We start from the raw sequence: 21,033 nt of genomic DNA, 5'->3' as shown, positions 1-21,033 counted from the left end.
AATCAACTACAAATGAAGTGCGAATGTGCGATGCCATCTAAAAGGAAATCTCTAGTTTAAAGAGCGCATGCATCAACATTGATATTGAACCTGGAGGATAGATTCTGAGCTCTTGAATGGATTTTTTTTTTTTTTTTTTTATATCTGCATGCATTCTCAAGAATTGAAGATGATCATGTCTACTAAGGAGAACTTGAGTGCCACCAATTCTGTGCAATTTCTCTTTCCTTCGGCGTCCATCTCAGAGGGCATTTAATAAAAAAATATTATATTTTTGGAATATCTAAGGAAAATTGGTGTATCTCAGACCACTTAGGTTTGGTATAATAACCGGGCCTCTTAAATTCTTGTGATATTTTAAGAAACTGTGAACACTTCTAAAATGCCTATACGCACTAGCTTAACCAAGTTATTTTGATAGAAAACATTTGATTTTTCTACTACAAAAATTTTGATGTTACATAAGCGTTCAATTTTCTATTTATATAAAAAACATTATTAGACTTAAAAAAAGTTAACTTAATATATGTTTCTCATCACAGCATTCTTAGGATCATATTTATACAGTTAAATTGTGAAAAAAAAATGTTTCAACAATCAATTTTGAGGGGTCTAGTTTTTATCCCTGACATAATGGTCTAGGATCTACCAATTACTCATATTAGTAAAACACATTATATGAAATTCTATGTTCTTGTTTTGGGAACATAATGTAATTCTAAGTAATTTTGTTTAGATCCAACAATCAAACACAACATATAAATCACACAACTTTGATTTCTGGAACATCATGTTCTTGGAACAGTTTGAAGAACATATACTCCAATTACACAGTGGTCTTATTATTAAACACCCATTTAGTTAAACAAGTCGAACAACTATTTTAGGTGAAAATTTCAAAAGTTTCAAAGAAAGGTCTTACTTGAGAGAGAGAGAGAGAGAGAGAGAGAGAGAGAGAACATGATAGGACATGCCGAAGGGGTAAAAAGGAAATTTTGACGGTTTGCTAATTTTGCTAAAACTGTTTGATAAGTCAAGCCGTGAAATGAAATAATTTCGAATGCAGCCGCGCTTTTGTTATATTTCCAATGTTCGGCCTTCTTCTTTGTAAATATTTTAAAAGCAAACGGTGGCTATTACCCGCTTTCGGACCCGAATCCATCCATTTATATTCAGAGGGGCAACAAAGAGGGAAGCTTTCTTGGAGGGAGAGCGCAAGGATTTTGTCGAGTCGTTCCCTTCTAAATCATCCGCCATGGTTCTCGAGGTAACCCAACAGTCGGTGTCTTTCTTCTTCCTCTCTATCGACATTTCCATCTTTTGCTTCTTTATCCTGTTCGGGAATGGTGAGAGGGGTCTCCGAATTTGACTGCCAGGCAACTATGGTCTTCATTGACAATTCGGAGTGGATGACGAATCGCGACAACTCTCACAACCGATTACAAATGCAGGCCGAAACTGTTAACTTGATATGCGAACTGCGAAGTGAACTCCAGGTATTGATATCTCGTCCCTGTTTACTTCCCTTGACTTCTGGTGTTCAAAATCGCTCCGATGTTAATTTTATCTCATTCTGGTTTTCCTTTTCGATTCTGGGATTTTCATGCACAATTGGGCCGGTTTATTTATCGGGACTATGTCTGGGACGAATGCTGTCAGTTGTACTTTATTAGGCGTAGGCTTTTCTGATTGTGGGTTACTGTTGAATGATGCAGTCAAATCCGGAGAACACTCTTGGGTTGTTGACATGGGAGAAAAATCCGTCCGTGTTCTTTTCACCCTTGCCAGCTATTTTGGGATGATTTTGGTTTGTACACGTGGTAAGTTTGCAGATCGAAGGTGCACTTTTTAAATTCATCTTTGGTGCTTGTTCCTGTATTTGCTGTTTCAGTCGTTGATTTTTTCATTTTTGTCTGCAAGATAAACGGGGGAAAATATTTCCATTTGGTTCTTTTTTTTTTCAAATTCAAAAAGATAAAAAAAACTTGGAATGAAATCTGAAAAAATGATAATGCGACAAAAACAAGTTATTTAACTACTACACAGAACTATCACATCAAATGTCGAAGAGCTATAGAATTAAACATGAAAAAAGCATAGTGCAACAAAAATGGTTTAATTACTACAAAGAAGTATAATGTCGACTGTTAAAGAGCTAGAGAATTGTAGAGAACATTGAAAACAGACACATAGAGGAACTTTTAAGTTTGACCGCGTGCAGCTTAAGATGAACTGCATATAATTTCGTAACCTGTATAACCAAAAGTCTCGTGAAAGCGGACTGCTGCGAAATCTATTTTTTATGGTTGAATTGGTTTAGGGAGTTAGAAAAAACCCATTGTAGGCTGGAAGATGACATAACCAATAAAGAAATCAGTCCCAGGAGTTTCAGGTTTAGTGAATCCTCTATTTAGGATGATTTGGTAAAGAATGTGAGAAAGAAGGTTGCCTGAGTTTGAGTATGTGCAGGCCAGGTTATTTCATGATTGCCACCATCATCCACAACAGGTGGCTTGATACTGCTTGTCTGACTGCTGAAATTTAGAGTTGGCACAGTTTAAGTTCTATTATAGGATCGTAGCATACAACATACTTTTTCCATTTTTGCTTTTGCTTGTGTATCATATTGGACTCAAGGGTCACTATGCAACTGTCATGTGGCACTTGGCGGTATTCCCTGATAAATTTTGTTTCATTTGTTATCATCATCAGTTGGTCAACACATCATATCTAAAGCATTCAGGGACTACTCATATATATATATATATATATATATATATATATATATATATATATATATATATATATATATATATATGAGTAGTCCCTGAATGCTTTAGATTTTTTTAGACATGAAGGGGATATCAAACCTAAGCCGTCCGATCTAGAATCGGATAGCCCAGATCTCCATTTTTTCCTTCCCTCTTCCTCTCTCTCTCCTCGTGAATCCCTCTCCTCCCTTTCCCCTTTTCTTGCAACAGGGGCCCCTGTGGGCCCGTGGGCCACCGTCACCACCGGCGGCCACACACGCCTACGTTGGTAGGGGAGGAGCCACTGAGCTCTCCTTTGAGAAGATGAGAGGGGGGGAGAGAGAGAGAGAGAGAGGAGAGGTCTAGGCCATCCGATGATCGGACGGTCCAAACTTAATGTCCCTAGATGCCAACAAAAGATAGAGTCATCATTTAGTAGAGAGATAGAGAGAGAGATATACAACCTTGACAAAAGCAAGTTCAAGAAGAGCATTTCTGTAAAATTCTTGTTGGATTTAGACAAGATTCAATCACGTTAATTGTTAAGTCCTTCCTTTTTCACAGAGGCGGTGAATCCTCTCTCTCAAGCACTTATCAAGCTTACAATGGAAGAGGAATATGCTAATGAATTATAAGAACAAAGGAGATAATGTTTTTGCCATGTCCACCCTATTTGCTCTATACCAACTACTTGGATCAGCCATGTCTAGGACTCCCAAGCCCTTTGGTGCCTATTTGCTCTATGCCAACTCTCTCAGGTGAGAAGACATGTGGGTTTCTTTGTTTATGACTGGTGAAAAAACACTTCTCACAAAGTTCATTTGCATAAACTAACCTTACAGCAGTCTGCGCATGCTCATAGGTTTTGAACGTGTAGTTATCTTGTCAACCTGGTGATGCTTCTGAAGTATGCGATAGTGATTTTCTTTTGTCGTTGTTCTATCTATTCTTTGAGATGGAAATTTGTTAGTTTTGAATGTCTAAACTTATGTTCCTTTTCTTCTTCGTAACTTGCAACACTGCATATGTCTATGCAGGAGACACTGAAAAAGGCATTTCCTCTCAATCTTAGATGACCAAAGTACTAGAGGACAAAATTTCCTGTCATCTATCATTTACTCAGGATTTCACTTGGAAGTCTTATTTTATGTAAGGTGGCTGCCTGGTTATCAATATTTTTAAGTTCTAAATATATGTATATATATGTGCGTGTGTGTGTATGCACACTTGTGTATGTATGTATGCATATTTGCAACTGCATTATGCATCATAGGCTTCATTCTATGATGATCATGATGGGGTGAAACTTTCTCTTACAATAGGCGATTGTTTTTTCAGCTTCCTGGGGTCAATTGTGATGATACTTCAATAAAGGACTACAGGTGTCCCTACAGTGGCTCAGAGGTAAGCTTATGGGGGTTTGTCGGGCCGTGTCAGATTCCCATCTATGTAATAATAATAATAATATACAAAATTACAAATAATGTTTGAGAAATTATAAATAACTACCTAACTTTTTAATTAATTTATGAACACGCTCTTCATGAATTAAAAATTTAAGAAGACCATTTTATCCCTAACAAAAAAGCACCTTTATATAAAAAAATTCTTTTTTAAATTACATTTTTTGGCTAGTGTGACGGTGTCTTTGTGATTTCACCCTTTTCTGTGTGATTGTAAAGACAAAATGAAAGAGAGAGGGAAATGTGATCTTGCTGAGAAATTGATTTAAAACATGTGGCATGTGGTAAAATTTCTTTTCTAAAAGAAATGATCTTTTATGGTACATAGCTTTTAAAGTATATTTTGATACTTTTCATTCATGAAATGTGTCTGTTGACTTATTTTATAAATTCAGGCAGTTATTTATAAATTTTTATAATAATAATATAATAATAATATCTAAGGAGTTCATTACAGCTCCTATTGGCTTGTTTGGCACTAGTAAGCAAGAACTGAGTTGTTCCTGGTGAAATATAGGTGATAATTACATCATTTTTGAGTGTGTGTGTGCATTCCATGTCATTTAAATGTGAAACTGTATATTTTTGCACTTAATGGCATTTAAAGCACCTGCTACCATTTCTTGTTTGTACGTTGGTTTTACCTCTCCCTTCGTAGTTGCCTGAGTCTCAGTTGATTCAAGTTTGGCTGTTTTCTTGTTAGTTCAAGGTGGCAACTATTTCCGTGTTTGCTTGTTTGTGAAGGCTCATGTTAATTTTTTTTTTTTTTTTTTTTTTTTGCTAATTCCAGTTTCTGGTACTTTTCTCAAAATTTTTCCTTTATTTATTGAAACTTCAAACAGAAGAAAATCTGCAAAATTACAACTTTCAAAAGAAGTATCCTGTAAGCACTTGTCAATGATAATATTGATTACATTACATTTGAATCTGATGACATATATTATTACCTAATGATTACACGATCTACTACTTTGTACCTTTCATGGGCAGTATGCAGTGCTTGATGAAGTACCAGTGTTCCTGAAAGGTGTCTGTTAAAGATTTTTGCTGTTATGGTCTAATAATGTATCTGGGATTATGGATCATGTCCATCCAGTACGGTGAGATTTTTGTCCGTTTATATGAAATTGGAACAAGTCCAGCTTTGTTGATTATACTCTCTGGACTCTGGGTGAACTTGCCTATGGGTGTCACGATTCTGTGGTGCAAGCTTAGAATTCATTGAGGAATCCATTTACAGTGTGATATTTTTTCTTTGATTTTGGCACTTTGGTTCTCACACATGTATTTTGTCCACGTATAGCCTTTAGGTGAAAAAGAAAGATGATTCTACAAAGGATGGTGATAAATGATTATCTTCAGCTGGCATCTCGTACAGCTATTGCACGTAACTATACTGAATACTCTTAACAATCTGGATCTGTTTTATCTTTTCTTTAGTAGCAAGAGTATTTGTCTTTCTTTTCTAACGTTCCCGTAATCAATTTTGCCTTCTCTTTTCCATTGGTTTATATATATATGTGTGTGTGTGTGTGTGTGTGTGTGCGCGCGTGCGTGGTAATCTCTTTACTACCTCAAGAAGGTGATCTCTCTCTCTCTCCGTCTTTTTGAATGCTTTTAAGTTGGGAACTTTTTTTTTTTTTTTTTTGGTGTGTGTGTATACATATAGGAGCTGAAATCCTCCAACCATCCGGCCCATCACAAACCCAGCTTTCCCCTCACAGAGCTGGGTGTGTGAGGGGCCGGATGGCTGGAGGAATCCAAGAATACACACACACACACACACACACACCCCACATAAGATTCTGATTGACAAGATTTTAGGAGTGATATGAAAACCTAAACTTGTAGGATGATTGGACTGCTCATCTCAAGACTGGAAGATGAGAAAATACATGAGCAGTTTGGGTATGTTACAAAGACCATATATATATATATATCTTGTTATTCAATAAAAAAGGGATTTGGTTCAATTTAAATTTGTAATTTGACACTTGAAACCAATGGATAAGAGCAAGGACTATCCCTTTCTGATGATATCTATAAAGCTTGGATCCCATGTCAGGAGATTCAGAAACATGTACATTATTTTGTAGTTAAAGTATGGCTCCTCAACGAAATTCCCTTCTGGAAATAAGCTGTTTCATCCTAGATTGAGATACAGAGTCATGCCCTTTATGTCCATGCTTGCTTACAGACTAAGGGTTTACTCTTGGGTGTCCAGGTTTGGTTATGAATGAGGCTTCATTGAGAATGTGGTTTTGTAAACTGTCTGGCGAGTATGCGGCAATGAATGAAGTATGCAAGATTCTACTTGTCATGGAAGAGTAAGTTAGGGGCCTAATCTCATACGTGGTGCAGTAAGTTAGGGGCATAAGCTATCCTGAGAACCCACCTCTGTCCACCAGAACTTAGGCCTCACTTAGGCCCATATGAATGGTTTGCCTTTGAGTTTTCTAGCTGTAACCAGAAAAAACGAATACAAAAAAGGACTTGGTTCACATTTTTTATTGCCATCTTGTCAAGGCGCTTAATTTAGAAAAATAAGTAAAGAAAAACATGTTTTTTTGGTAAAAAATTGGTTTTCTTATAAATCTATCAATGGACTCGGATTATAAGAATGAAAGGGAATAGCTATCAAGTTCATTCTCAGGCTTTTTACATATGGAGGTCAGATAGAAGTGCTTAGTTTCAAGAAAATGACTCGCTAGTTGTGACACCCTGTTGAGAAGTTCTGTCTCCTACTAAAGATTGTAGGAAATCTTCAGACTTATAAAGGGGGGTGGTTGAGTGATTGATTGTCTTGAATCATAGCATTTTTGGGATTAGAATGGAAGCTGCTAGAAGGCGAGTTGACATCTGCTGAACTGAAAGCTCAATCTCGTTTTGGAAATAAGCCAAGTCGTTACAAGAATGGAATACTTTCAGCATTGCTATACATTGAGATATTCAGGATCGATCGTCTTTAAGGTTTATGAGCTCTTGAATCCGAAAATTGCTTGACTCTGATGCCAACACCAGTTATTATTGTGACTCAAAAGAGACAAGGTTGCCCAGTTTAATGGGTTGTAATCAATAACCCTTATTAACCCATTCTAATTTGACACTCAAAAGAAATATCAATGAAGATACAAGTCAATAAGTGTAAAGTCTTTAAGCATATATATAATTCCTTGCCAAAATCTTAAATATAACTATTTTAATGTCATTGCCATGTATTATGTGAAAACGGTTAAATGCATCATACTTCATTGATGATAAAACTTAAACTAAATGAAGGTTTTGCCAATATTGTGCAGTGAAAAGTAGAGCCTTTTATACTATATGAGAGAAAAAACACAACCTCATCAGGACAACTAAACTAAAATTATACATTACATTACCAATATGTAACCAGCTTGACACTTGGAACACAAGTTCTAAGAAAGTGGACTGATGTTTTTTTTTTTTTCTTTTTCCTGGAAGGTATCCTCTTAAACCAAAAATTTTGCTTTAAGTAATGACATAGAATGAATCATCATCGAACTAATAGAAAAGAACTTTAGTGCAGGGAAGACTTCCTATCCTATCTCCATATCCCCTTCTCCACATTCTAATCAAGGGTGTGTTTGAGCCTTTTCACTTGAATGCCACTAATACAATGTTAACGGAACGATTTGGTCGATGAATATTTGTACTATTTTAGTTTAAGAGTACCACATGCTACCTTTAATTACTTTTCAAAATATTATATAATTTTTTTTTATATTTTTATCATTTATGTTTTCTTTAGTTCTTTAGAAAATATTTTTTTAAATAGCCCATTCATAATTGGTTCAGCTGAATCAATGATCGACTGAGTTACCAATTGGAAGCTCTGCTGGTTCCAACTTAAGGCATGTGTATGACTAGAACCGTGCATGACTACACCATACATATCGAAGGAAAAAAAAAAAGGTGAATCTACTTTCACGGCAAATGATTCTTTTAGTAAACAAAGTAAAAATATGCAAACTCGTGGTAGATTTTGACATAAGTTTGCAGAATCAATGTTGAGCTCATGACCTTTTTTAATTTTAGGGTCGCAAACAAGGACTTCTTTTTCCTCTATCCACAAACTTTTCACTAGTTCACTCGCTGCAGTGAATGTCCAGTTGATGCACATTGGAATAGTTGTAAGGGTTATTCTAGCCGTCTGTCTCCTTTTAGCTATTACCCAACAATAGATAGGCGTCACTCCGGTAACATCACGTCACAGTGATGGAGACTTTTGATGGGGTGGGGGGGAAGGTGGTGACTATCTGTTTGGCTTGTTCTTGGTTTCGATGATCCTTTCCCACCATTGAGTGACGTTTCCTCGTGCTATAAGACAAGGACACCTCAGGGCATGTCAGATAGTTAATGGCGGGTGTTCCCCGTCTGTTCTGGTGTCGTTGGTGCCTTGTGGTCGTTCCAAATGCACCTAGTATTGGTGATAAGTGGCAAGAGCGACCGTGCCAACAGTGACCTCTACAATGGCCCTATTTCCTTAAGGAGTCAAAGGATAAATAGGGTTGCCCTACTTATTATTAGAACATCAAGGACCAAAAGACAAGCTCCAAAATGTTACTCTTTATTTAATATATTAGCACAGGTTACTATAATGAATGTGAAATCACAGATATCAGTTGACTCATCGATTGGAATTGTCAGGGCATTGGCTTTGGCTTTTACCCTCAATGAATAGATCTCTTTATTTGTATTATTTTGTTGCCTTGTATTTCTCGAAAAGGAAATTGAATTGATGGGACTTGGTATGGTATTTATGAGATAATCAGTTTTTCTACATAGAAAATACACTTGTGAAGTCCTTCCAAATTATTGATTGGTACTAATCATCCAACCTCTGATAACCATTTATTGTCGAGCTCCATCATGTATTATTTTATTTACATTGCGACCCAACATCGTGGAGTGATGGTGAAATAGAACAAAATATGTCGAGTCAAGAGTTTCCTCATTGGAGATGACTTATGTCAAAATCTGTCGAGCAATCATATGAGATATGATTCTTTCGTTTGTCTTCTTAAATGCGTGTCACCAGTTCTATTTTGAGATCGATTCAATTAGTTCTTTCATCTTTAACATTTTTAAGCCATTTTAGATTCAAAATGTTATGGATTTATAAAGAGTTGATGTTTTCTAAACATGTAGTGAAAACAATATTCAAATCTTTTGGCCTTCAATAACCATATTACAAGTACAGAAAACATAATCTGTGTTGATTTCTATGTTTCTTAAAGTGCGGATCACATTTGCTAAATTGTTAAAAGAAACTGTTAAACTTTTGGGATCTGGTCAGTGCAGCCTTAAAATAAGACTGTTTTAAAACACATACGCACACTGACACGCATGCAATTAATTTGTATTTTTTTCGTTTTTTGTTTTTTCATTTTTTCTTAAACTTGCAAAACTTGATGTATGCTAATTTCAGGTGGTTCAAAAGCTAATCTCTACGGAATAACTCTGCAAACTCAATACTGGAAAACAATCGAATCTCAACACTTGGATTGTGAAGATATAAGTCAGGCCGCTGTGTATGTGTGTCTGCATGCGCCACAACGTGTAGGTATCCATCTATATTTTTAGTACTGTTGATGTGCCATTGCTAATGTAGCAGAATCACTAATGTAGCAGAATCACTAAAAGCTGCTCCTGAGCTGGCCCGCCCTTCACCTTCGTCAGTTCTAATAAAGAAGAGGAACCAGAAGAGACCCTTTTTCTTGGTTCACTTTCTTCGACACCGATCCCAACTTTCCTGGTTCTGTTTCTTTCCATCTCGGCTGACCGTAACGGTGCCATTGCTTCAACAAAGCGATACGTGATACTGTTTTAGCAAATTAAAGATGTTTTATTCCTTTAAATTAGAACCAAATATTCTGCCTCCCATTGAAATAGTACGAGACGATTTGTGCAACGGCAACAGTCCAAACTCGGAAGGGAGGCTTGAACATATTAGGGTGCAACCAATCCGTCGCTCTTCCTTTTTTCTTTTAATAATGTTAGTTGTGATCATCTATCATGTACTTGTGCGCAATGCGCTCAAAATGTTATATGCTCTTTTGATAACATTTTGTCTTCTTACGATTTGAAAAGTATTGCCTTACTCCCAATGAATGGACGGGATCTAGCTTGGCATCCAGCATCATATGACTCTGGGTTTATAGAAACAGTTGATGTTACTTCTAAAACACATTTGGGTAGCCAACTTGTCAAGGGTAAAAAATCACATCAACTTTTTAGTGGTGAGTCCGAAGGGGCGTAAAGTAGCTGGTCAGACTGGTGGGCCAGTAAAAGCCTCGTCATTAGGCTTACTAAGATCTAGTAGAATAAGTGATGTGGCATGATCCAGATTATGTTCTATCTATTCCACTTCCATTTATTTAACTCATAGTTAGGGGTCCTATTCTTTTGGACTGTAAAATGTGGTAGATGTTACTCTCAAGTTGAAGGGAGTAATGTAAGTTCACTCAAGTCTTGATGCAGCTTCAAACCCCAAAGGTAGGAAGAGCTTCAGCCTTTCACCCAGGACAATAGGCGGCAAATGACATATATAAGCAGTAGAGTCAAGAAACTGAAGCATTAACATGTGATGATTTATCAAAGAACTGATTGGCATGAATGTTACTGTTGATAAAATGTCAGTTTTAAGATGCAGAATAAAAGTATGAAGGAATTTTAGAGGAAAATTTTTGTAATACATGTCATCTAAATAATCTAGTTGACGTGCTGTCTCATTCTTTGCGGGCATTTCATGTTTCATATGACTAAGAGGAGAGGCATGAGACAAAAGGAAAAGTCCAGCAACAGATGGAGGAGGGGAAAGCAACTTGGAATGAAGTGGGTGGAAGGAAGTAACTATTAAGCAAATCTCAGAATTGGTGGATGAAGGAAAAAGACCATAGTATATTTGCTGAATGCATGCAAGGAGTCATGGACAAGGCTGTAGGTGGCCGACTGCTGCTGCACATTCTCATCCATGGCCTTTCCTGGTGGGGTTCGGATGGGGCCTCGTTTGCTTGGAGTCATCCTGCTATGAGGTCTTGTCTTTGTAAGATACATGAGCAGGTCTTTGATTCTAATATATCCTCCACCACCTTCTGCTAATAATGCTTTCATGTCTCCTATTTTATACAGTCATAATCTCTCTCTCTCTCTCTCTCTCTCTCTCTCGCTCTCTCTCTCCGTGTGTGTGTGTGAACCATAATTCATAGACAGGATATGTTGATTTACTTTTCATTGTAAGCTATCTTTAATCTTCATAAATTTTAAATCCTTACGCCATAACGAAGTCGAAAAAACCTTCTAACACGGTATAAATGGATCAAAGATATGCAAGTGGTTCGATCAAATGTTTAGTTCTTTATAAGTGCTCTGTACCACTATGTCATGTCAAGGTTATCAGTCACAACCCTAGGACTGATGAGAAACAATTTAATGATTATTTCAATATATCATGATATGTTTCAGTTTTTATCGCTTTCCTTATTTATTTTGTTAATATCGTGATATTTGTGGCTATATATATATATATATATATATATGTTATTTATTTGTCAATACTTGGAATTATTGTTGAACCAAGTTCATCGACATGTTCCTCATGGACAAAGATTCATATGGATGCATACAAAAATAAATAAAAAGAAAAGTCTTATTGTGGAAGTCATCAGTATGAGCTATATCCTTATCCGCAGACAAACATGCGAAGATTTAGAGCTGTCAAAAGCTCGGGCACGGCGACCATCCAACTAAAAATGGCTCAATATGTCTGGCCTTCTTAGTTGGACTCTTTTGTAGGGTTACTGACCCAGATGGTGATATGGGTCGACCAATATTAAACGATACAGCTTCCAATCTATCTTCATATACACGTTTTGAGGTCTTTTGCACCGTATAGAATGCTGAGCTCTTTCTCTCTTGCTTGGTGACGCCTTATCACTACCTTTTTGCTATTAACTTTTCATTTTGTTGTTTCTCTCTCTCTCTCTCTCTCTCTCTATATATATATATATATATATATATACAATGTCGCATTCTCTCTCTCTCTCTCTCTCTCTCTCTCTATATATATATATATATATCGAATGCGTTTTTACATTTGCAGCTAGAAATGTATGTGAATACGCTTGTGTATGCGCACACGCTCATAGAATGCGTGTAACCTAGACACATGCACCGAGATAAGTTGCTCAGCCATTACTGTGGGCCGAGCCGACTCCCTAAGCCTGCCGGTTGTCATAGACCATCGCCCTTTTGGCTCCATATGGACCTCAACTATGCCCGCACAGGGACAAACACGTACAAGCTGGGGGTGGCTCAATCATGCAAAACCCTCTCTCTCTCTCTCTCTCTCTCTACAAGCTGGGGTCAATCAAACAAACACGCCCTCTTTTTCCTTCTCTGTAGATCTCTCCTCTCTCTCAAGCTGCGCTCTGGTCAAGCAGAATCGCTGTTTGTCTATATCCCCGGCTCTTACAGACTGCATGTGCAAAGTTGGATCCGCCATGGATCATCCAGCCACATGGTCTTCTCAATTATTTATTAATTTGGATTCAATTTCTATTAGGTTTCTCTTGGATCCATATCCTCCACGTCCTCTCTTGCACGCATGTAGATGACAGTTTCACGTGCTACAGCAATCTGAATACACGTGTCATGAAAAGAAGAGATTGCACCACTGACATCATGAACAGATCGAGAGAAGCTGATCTATACACCAATTCCTAAGAATCTTTGAAAAAATCGTTGTTTGGGTGTTGCTTTAGTTTTTTGTGCACGTCTAATATCTTTCAAAAAATCGTTGTTTGGGAATGTTGCTTTTTTTTTTTTTGTGTAGGTCTAATACTAAAATACCAGTAGTTTACTTTACTGGGTTGGTGAGCAGAAAGAGTATTTCATGTTATCACTAAAAGTTGAAGTTCTTACTTTACCTTTCATCCATTAAGATACAAAGTCAGTTTTTCGGTATTTCAAAATATTGTTTCCACCATGTTTCAACTTGCACACCAGTGACTTTTCTTTTACAGTATAAAGAGTTAATTTATGAAAAATTTGAAATAAAAACTAACCACCTACCAAATTGTATCAATCCCCGCTAGGACTTATTACCTTCTTCTTACTCGGCCTTGAGTAAAATTGAATGAAGTGATACGGAAATCTTTGTCCTTGTTTAGTGCTAACAAACGCATTCTAACAAAAAATTTACCGTACTCGGCATTAAAATTTCAAATAGTTTAGCTTGTGTTCAGCTACTGCTGAAAAACTCAGATGTATAATGATCAGTTATGGAATATGGCCAAAAAGGCTTGAACCAAAAGTCTCCTATAACTTAGTCAACCACATAGATCTGTAATCAAGTGGTTAATATACACTTTATCGAGTAATGAACTACTTACCTCTTTTAGCATCTTGTTCTAGCTATCTTTCTCGGTTGCCAATAATATGATTTTTTTTAAGTCACCGTTGCATTTAAGCGAAGTAGAGCACAAATTCGAAGGCATGCGATCCAAGGGGAATGATTTCACGGATATGCACGAAAGTTCGTGCAATCTAAAGCACACTTATTTTGTATTTGTTCGTTTAAGAAAGATTGCTCTTTTCCATATTGATGGATTGAAGTTCGAAATTTAATCGAACTGATCAGCCTACCGATGAATGAAATATATAAGAGCAAAACTTAGGAATAAAAATTATAATTATCTAAAAATAAGAATCAATATAGTATATATATGACATGTAACACCTTTGTATTGGTCAATCAATTTGCCATCAATTGGGACATTAACAATTTCAATTTTTTTTTATTTTAAGGGGCACCCACATATAAATAAGTAAAATTTAAGTCGGCATCAATACATAAAGCACAGCAAACAAATTTTATAGGCTTGAGGGGGCAATTGCACACACCAGCCCATATGAGTATGTGCTACTGGTTTGGTCACTATTATACTTGTATATATATATATATATAATTTTAATACCAATAGTCTCTATCAGAAAGTCAGGATCAGATTTCTCGATCCTCTTTGGAATCTTTGGTTATCGTTATAAACCTTTTATACATGGACAGAATTTGCTTACCATGAAACCTACAGTTTAATCAATTCACGGCTGGTTTTTCTGCATCTTTAATCTCAGCGCCATGCTCATGACTTCCTTTGCTCCAAGTTGGTAGTCTTTTTATGGGGTTGTCTTGTCTGCTAATATTTACATTCTCCCAAGCCAAATTTGAAATTGGTAGTAGTAGTTCCTCTTGGGAATGTTGCCTTAGAATTTGTTTGATTAGCATTTCGGTGGGATGCTGGAAACTGCCCATGTTTATATGCAATAACACTTTTCTGTTTTTTAGGATAAAGCACATGAAATGACACAGTACAATGCATCCCTTTTCTTCTGTTTCGCTCCCATAGATTCTATTGCATTGTTGGCAATTAAAAACATTGTCATTGTTGCAGAATTTCTTTAGAAAACAAAGTAATTAATTAATATAAGATGAATATGAGACTGAACCGATGTGCTAAGTCAGTAAGGTCCTCGTACCTATGCCACCGTACTCGTATCCAAACTGGTTAACTGGCACACACTTGCATACTTTTTAGATCCAAAGGGACTTACATTATTTAATTTTACTTGATTTAATTTTTTTCTAACTCAGATTCATTCTTTTCTTTGAGAGTGTTGTTCATGAACATATAACTATTTTTATTTATACCACATGTTCATGTGAATGTAAGGTTTTTTATTTTTATTTTTAATGATATATAATATTTATATTAATACAGGTGTTTTATTGTTTTTTTGTACTCCATATTTTTTTTTAAAGTTGTTGTACCCATACTCATATCTTGGTATCCATACCCGAATCATACCCCTACCTTTGGCGATGTGTATGGGGCCGGGAACCAGCTTAATTTTGGTTATGAAAATGAAAATATTAACAATGATGGGCAAATTATTTTTGGAATTATAGTATAAAATACACCAAAATTACACATACTACTTACAAAATATTTACAACGCTGTCGAAGATAAGCCTGAAACATTTCTAAGGAAAGCTTAAAATTGATCCGCTTTGCTACTTCTGGACCCAAACAAGTTATAAAGTTCTAAGTATTTAGTTGGGTTTTCTGTTTAAGATTTATGGGATTGTTTGGCAGCAGAAACACTTGGTAAGTGTCTCATGAATCTATTTCATAAGTTGAAGCAGATTCATGAAATATTCTATGAATTTGCCTTTAACCTAGTGTTTCATGAATCTGCTTCATAAAACACCTACAAAATGTTCCTAATGCCGAATAGTCCCTCCAGATGCATACTAGTTAGACCATTCGGTTTAATTGAGTTCCAACCTAATTGTTTTTTTCCCCTTTCACACATAGTTCATCTCTTGGCAGCTTTTTTTTTTTTTAAATTCGAGACAAAATTTTCTTGTTATAAAACGTTGAAGTTAGTGAGGAAAGAACAAAAATTGGTGAATTTGATGGCAATAACACAGGCAGGCACTATTTCCCACACATAACCTCAACTTTTTCTTTTGTGAAAGTTTGTGGGTTGAGTTGTCATTGCCTCCTTAGAGCAAGGGAGATCTCCTCATACTCTTAAAAGACTATTTGGTAAGAAGATTGTGTTCAAACATTGTTTTTTAGAACACATGTTGTAAAAGTACTAAAGTTCTTATTTCAGAAAATGTAGTGTAATTGTAGACATTGTTTTCGAATCTAACAATCTACCACTAGACATTGTCACACAATGCTTGCTGAATTAAGAACATGTGTACTCAAAGAATGTGCTAAGAATATGTGTTTCAAGAACAAAATATTCTTTTTATGAAACACTCCCTCAAAATTCGAGTTCGTTTGGACATGGTTAAAAATCAGATAAAGAATATTAACTTCTCATTGACTTATAAGAAATTGACCGTAATGAGTTCGTGCTTACATTTCGATTAATTGGAAACAGTTTGGACATAAGTTTTGGACTACCATTCATATTTTTGGTATCATAAGTGGTTGTTTGACAACAGTATGTTATTGTTTTATGTATCTGCTTAAAAATAGAATTATATTTATGTTTCCATATTTGAGGCAAGTATATGGAAAGATTAACCAATGTTCAGCTTGACACAAAAATGCTCAAATCCGGAACTCCCTTATTCACTGTGCCTCTAAGTGAGTGGGACCCATCACAAATAGGGCCTTACGGACTCCGGTGACAAAACAAGGCTCTCGGACAGGAGGCAAACATTAACACAGGAGCGATTGGGTAAAATAATAATCGCATAAACATGAGGCACAGTGTAATAAATAGTGAGAATATGATGGGGGACATGGAAAACATTTTTCTTATATATACAGTTGCGTCAAGCTTCCAAGGTATCAACTATCAAGCAGAGGAGGAGGAGAGAGGAGGAAGAGGAGTAAGAAGAAGAAGAAGAAGAAGAAGAAGATAGTTTTGTGGTGCTTGGTATTCTCCAGTCATGGCTATGGCTTTCAGAATGGTACTACTACTAATCTCACCGCGGATTTAGTTTCCGTTGTTGCGTCATATATCTTATGGAGGTCCATTGATTTGCTCTGTTATTTCTAACACATATGGTATCTGTCTGAACAATTCTGTTGCTTTTCCCCCTGACAATTCACAAGAGCACTCTTGGGATGTCAGTCTCTGAAGAGTGCAAGAACATGTTCATGGAACTAAAGAAGAAGAAGGTTCACAGGTTCATCGTCTTCAAAATCGACGAGCGATCGAAGCTGGTAATGGTCGACCAGGTCGGCGATTCCGCAGCCAGCTACGAAGAGCTAACCGCTTCCCTTCCAGACGACGATTGCCGCTATGCGGTCTTTGATTTCGACTTTGTCACTGTTGACAATTGCAGGAAGAGCAAGATCTTCTTCATTGCCTGGTAATTTCCTTTACAACCACTCATTCACCGTGAACACCACTGGACCTCGCCTACGCAACTTGTTAATCAGGCTCTGATGCACATAGGTTCGTTCAAGTTCCGGTTCGTCCAGTCCATTTCACTCCTTTATGCGTCCTGAGTCCTCTTCATTTTATCTGCATAAATTTTCATGTATGTCTGTATATGTTATAATGAAGGATTTAAGTGTGCAAATTACCATCCTATTAAGTAGAATACATATGATTTAACTGAAGAAACTAAGTATAAGCAAGTACTTGGGATACTCACCCTACCCAGGTATTGATTACTTGGGTTTAGGCATTTATCCCAACCAGTAGCCAGGTGAATGAAGCTCGTATATATTGACAAATTTTAGGAGGATTTGTAAAGTTATGTGAAGATAAAGCAATTTAAATGCATGGGTTTTTGACATTTTGTTAGTGGCGATAGCACCATAGGCATAAAGTTTTTCCATTTTTATTTTTTATGGTTTCTATCTGTCTATCTTCAAGGATCACTTTACTTTTGAAATTACTCATGATAACCCTTTTTGGTTTTGATTGTAGGTCACCAAGTGCCTCAAAGATAAGAGCAAAGTTTCTCTATGCGACCTCCAAACAGGGCCTAAGAAGAGTGCTGGATGGTGTTCATTATGAGCTGCAGGCAACAGACCCAACAGAGATGGGAATTGAGGTCATTAGAGACAGAGCCAAATAGATTCCGTCGTTTTCCCTTTTTTCCTTTTTATCTTTTACCTGGTCGTCTGAATAATTTATGGCTACAAGTGGAACTAATATAATGTAACTGCTACTGTTATGGTGCTCGCTGCTTACTGAAACTGAATCAATACATGGAGATGTGATTATATGACATGTATCGTGTCCTTCCGTCTTAATAAAAATCTGTGGTCATCAATTATTGCTGTCAAGTTTCAGTCTCATAAGGTTTATTTATCACCAGATATGACCTGCCATTCACATATCTTAAGATGGTGTACGATCACAGTCGTACATCATGGTGGGGATCCAGTGGGTAGGATCTGTTAGATCTGAATTTTTATATCAAGTGTAATGAATCGATACTGTACATGAGCATAATCATGCATCTTTTGGTGAGCCATACCGTCTACAGAGTACGGTTGGACGACACCAACGAATGGAAGGAATACCAAATCAATTTTTCGAAAGTGTAGTGTCTCCTCTTGGCACATCTTAATTATGTGATTTAGTTTGTGCTATTTAATGCTGTAACCCATTCATATAGAAAATTGCATATAGGAAATGATTAATACTAAAGGCAGAATTGAACTATTGAGTATAAATTGTTATTGTTTTCTTGTTTTCATCTGCGTGCTCCATTGATCAGTGCAAGTCGCAATCGCAGATGTTTTCTGAACAGATATCAGGGTAAGTCACAATATTGATAAAGGAGATCACGGAATCTGTCTCCATATCTTGATGATAATATTTACGTTGAAAAAGTCATACGAAATGTAAAAGAATTAGTTGTTTAGCAAACATTGAATTAAAAATTTAGCCTGTGCAGTATGCTTTTTGTCCGTGTGTGTGTGGGTGTATGTGAAAGTGAGAGAGGGGTTAAAACATTTCAACATCAAAAAAGATGGCATCCAACAAAAAGCTGGAGGCATACAAAAGAAGGGTCAGCCTTAATAAGATAACAAAGAATTTATGCTGTTCCGGACCTTTCTTTTGCGTGTGTATGTTTGTGTGTGTGCATCTGTGCGTGTGCGTGTGAGAGAATGAAAGAGGGAGTGGACTATGAAGATTTTAAACTGCGTTCAGAACTCTTCTTCATTTAGGTCTTACAGTAACAAGTAGATGGTAGATGTCCTCCAAATTTATGCACTCCGGTTATGATAAAGGCTGGATAGTTCCTACAGTCTTAAACCATGTAGCTCACAAATCAAAGCAATGATCATATATACGGTAGCCAGCGCACCACATTGAGCCTTCTGTCAGGCTTAGCAGATTATCAGTATTAGTGGTCAAATTGGCAAAGAAATTGTAATAATAAAACATAAAAGTTGTGAAACATGAAAGGGAACTATTGCACAATTTTTATTTTCTAAAATACAAGGGACCCTCACTGAGAACTGGGACCTTTATGACCCATAAAGCAAACTCCAGGGGTAGATCCCACATCTCTGCCTTGAGCAGATCCTGCCACTAGGCGTATGACAATCTGAGTGTCAAACGACACTGGAAATCGAAACGTGTCCTGCTGTCCCATCAGGCGAGATTGTACTTCCACTGCATGACGTCGAGTTCACCCACCAGGTAACTTCATCTGCTTTACACTGTCCTATGCATCTCAGATGCATGAAATTTGAAGTAAAACCTCACGATAGGCTTCAGGATTTCATGCTTTGTCTGAAAGCAACTAATTGGCATCTGAGCTATGCGCTCCATATCCTATTTGCAGGTTTATGGTACAATTCAAGATGAATTCTACAAAAAACTACTGTTGAGGTGGGTCGAAAAGAATGAAGGGGAAGGATATATAAGACACTGTCTGAATCAATATTTTGTGAAAGCCAGTGATCCCAAAACAAGTTTCGGATTATGCTTTCATCTTTAAATCCACATAACCATGCTGCCAAATATAACCTAATTGCTTCAGCCCTTGTCTACCTAGTCTGGAGAACCATCAGGGTCATCTACCAACTTATTCACAACCTACCAACGTGCTCACATGATGCTGATCTCTCTGTTCAATTCACAATCGTGCACCCACAATGATCCAGCCATAGCGGCTCCCAAAAGTGGAAAAGAAATGAAGCATAAGTTAAAAGGGATTCATGAAATTTAGTACTTATGTGGCAAATGCCTGAAGCACATGCACCATGAGACAGTATGTATATTGAAGCAGAACAAGTAATTTGGTTTGGGTGCAAGTTAGATTTCTTTATGAGGTACTTATTTGAACGTAGAGTTGAATGGGGTGTTCCCGCATTGAAGCAGAGTCCAACTATCGAATTATAACCAGCATCAGCCTTCCAGCCTATATTGATTTTAATCTCACAAGAATCCAAAGAAGATTTGAATTTCAACATCCATGTTCGCACGAATGTGTTTTAAAGGGTGGTTAACCCTGTCAATGCATTACCAACTCAGCATTCCCGTTTAATAGTGGGGAGGTGATTTATGACGAGGGAGCCTCTAAAAACCAGACCAGTTAATGGGCCTGTCCCTGTGAAGAGGGAAAACCCTGCGTAAGTCATAACCACATGTCTTGTGAGCACAACAAACTTCTAAAAGTAGATCACGTTCACCGGATTTCTTTACTGTGTTTACTGCACCAAGAGCTGCTGCTGATAGAACTGATGAATACAGATGGTATTTAGATCGTCTGTATGCAATTAATATTACGTGCATGCTGAGACATGCGACTCAGTTGGGCCTACCGAGGAAAGTTTATCTGAATCTGTATCACACAGGATTCCTCTTAATGACGAGTATAATACCTGAATAATAGTCATGTGCAACGATTTGGTTAAATTATGATATACACATCCCCATGTGTCGGCAGACAGCTGTGTCCTGATCCTTTCTGACTGACGCTGGATGGAAATCTGGTCGAGGAAAAGCCTTCCAGCTAGACAAAATTTTCCTGCACCAAGATCCATAGATAGAGATGCCTGCCAAATTAGATGTACGGGGTCGGGTTGAGAAGTTTGACGTGGCGGTGTGTGTCCTTTGCAATCTGAATCTAGCAAAAATGGGGTGACCTTTTGCACCACGGAAAGTTACAGTTCAACCGTCAATCCGATCATTTTCTGGTTCAAGTTCCTACAGCAGAGCACATTAAGAGTTCATTAACCTCTTACTTGCTAGAGATTCAGGCGCTCAACTTGTTGCTTAGGTGATTCAAATTCTTT

The 21,033-nt window shown here is 37.1% G+C and overlaps 1 protein-coding gene and 1 long non-coding RNA gene across 5 annotated transcripts; both read left to right on the top strand.

Annotated features, from left to right (window-relative positions):
- Positions 1-1,173: 1,173 nt before the first annotated feature.
- Positions 1,174-11,317, top strand: LOC116247106 (uncharacterized). 4 transcript variants are annotated; one of them, XR_004170790.2, is made up of 6 exons: positions 1,174-1,267; positions 1,377-1,496; positions 1,716-1,820; positions 3,788-3,899; positions 4,089-5,600; positions 9,666-10,300. It is a non-coding gene; the product is annotated as an uncharacterized LOC116247106 (long non-coding RNA). The 4 variants fall into 4 exon arrangements; XR_007572369.1 differs by adding an exon at positions 11,004-11,317 and having other exon boundaries at positions 1,192-1,496; positions 9,666-9,796; XR_007572368.1 differs by having other exon boundaries at positions 1,192-1,496; positions 9,666-9,796; positions 9,869-10,300.
- A 5,284-nt stretch (positions 11,318-16,601) lies between these two features.
- Positions 16,602-18,063, top strand: LOC116248165 (actin-depolymerizing factor 5-like). Its single transcript, XM_031620803.2, has 3 exons — positions 16,602-16,730; positions 16,876-17,135; positions 17,702-18,063. The coding sequence occupies exons 1-3, from the start codon at positions 16,710-16,712 to the stop codon at positions 17,850-17,852; spliced, it is 432 nt and encodes a 143-aa protein (XP_031476663.1). The 5' UTR covers positions 16,602-16,709; the 3' UTR covers positions 17,853-18,063.
- Positions 18,064-21,033: the final 2,970 nt, after the last annotated feature.

The sequence above is a fragment of the Nymphaea colorata genome, chromosome 2 (assembly GCF_008831285.2).
Source record: "Nymphaea colorata isolate Beijing-Zhang1983 chromosome 2, ASM883128v2, whole genome shotgun sequence".
In the NCBI taxonomy this organism is placed as follows: domain Eukaryota; kingdom Viridiplantae; phylum Streptophyta; class Magnoliopsida; order Nymphaeales; family Nymphaeaceae; genus Nymphaea; species Nymphaea colorata.
This window is presented reverse-complemented; position numbering and strand designations above follow the sequence as displayed.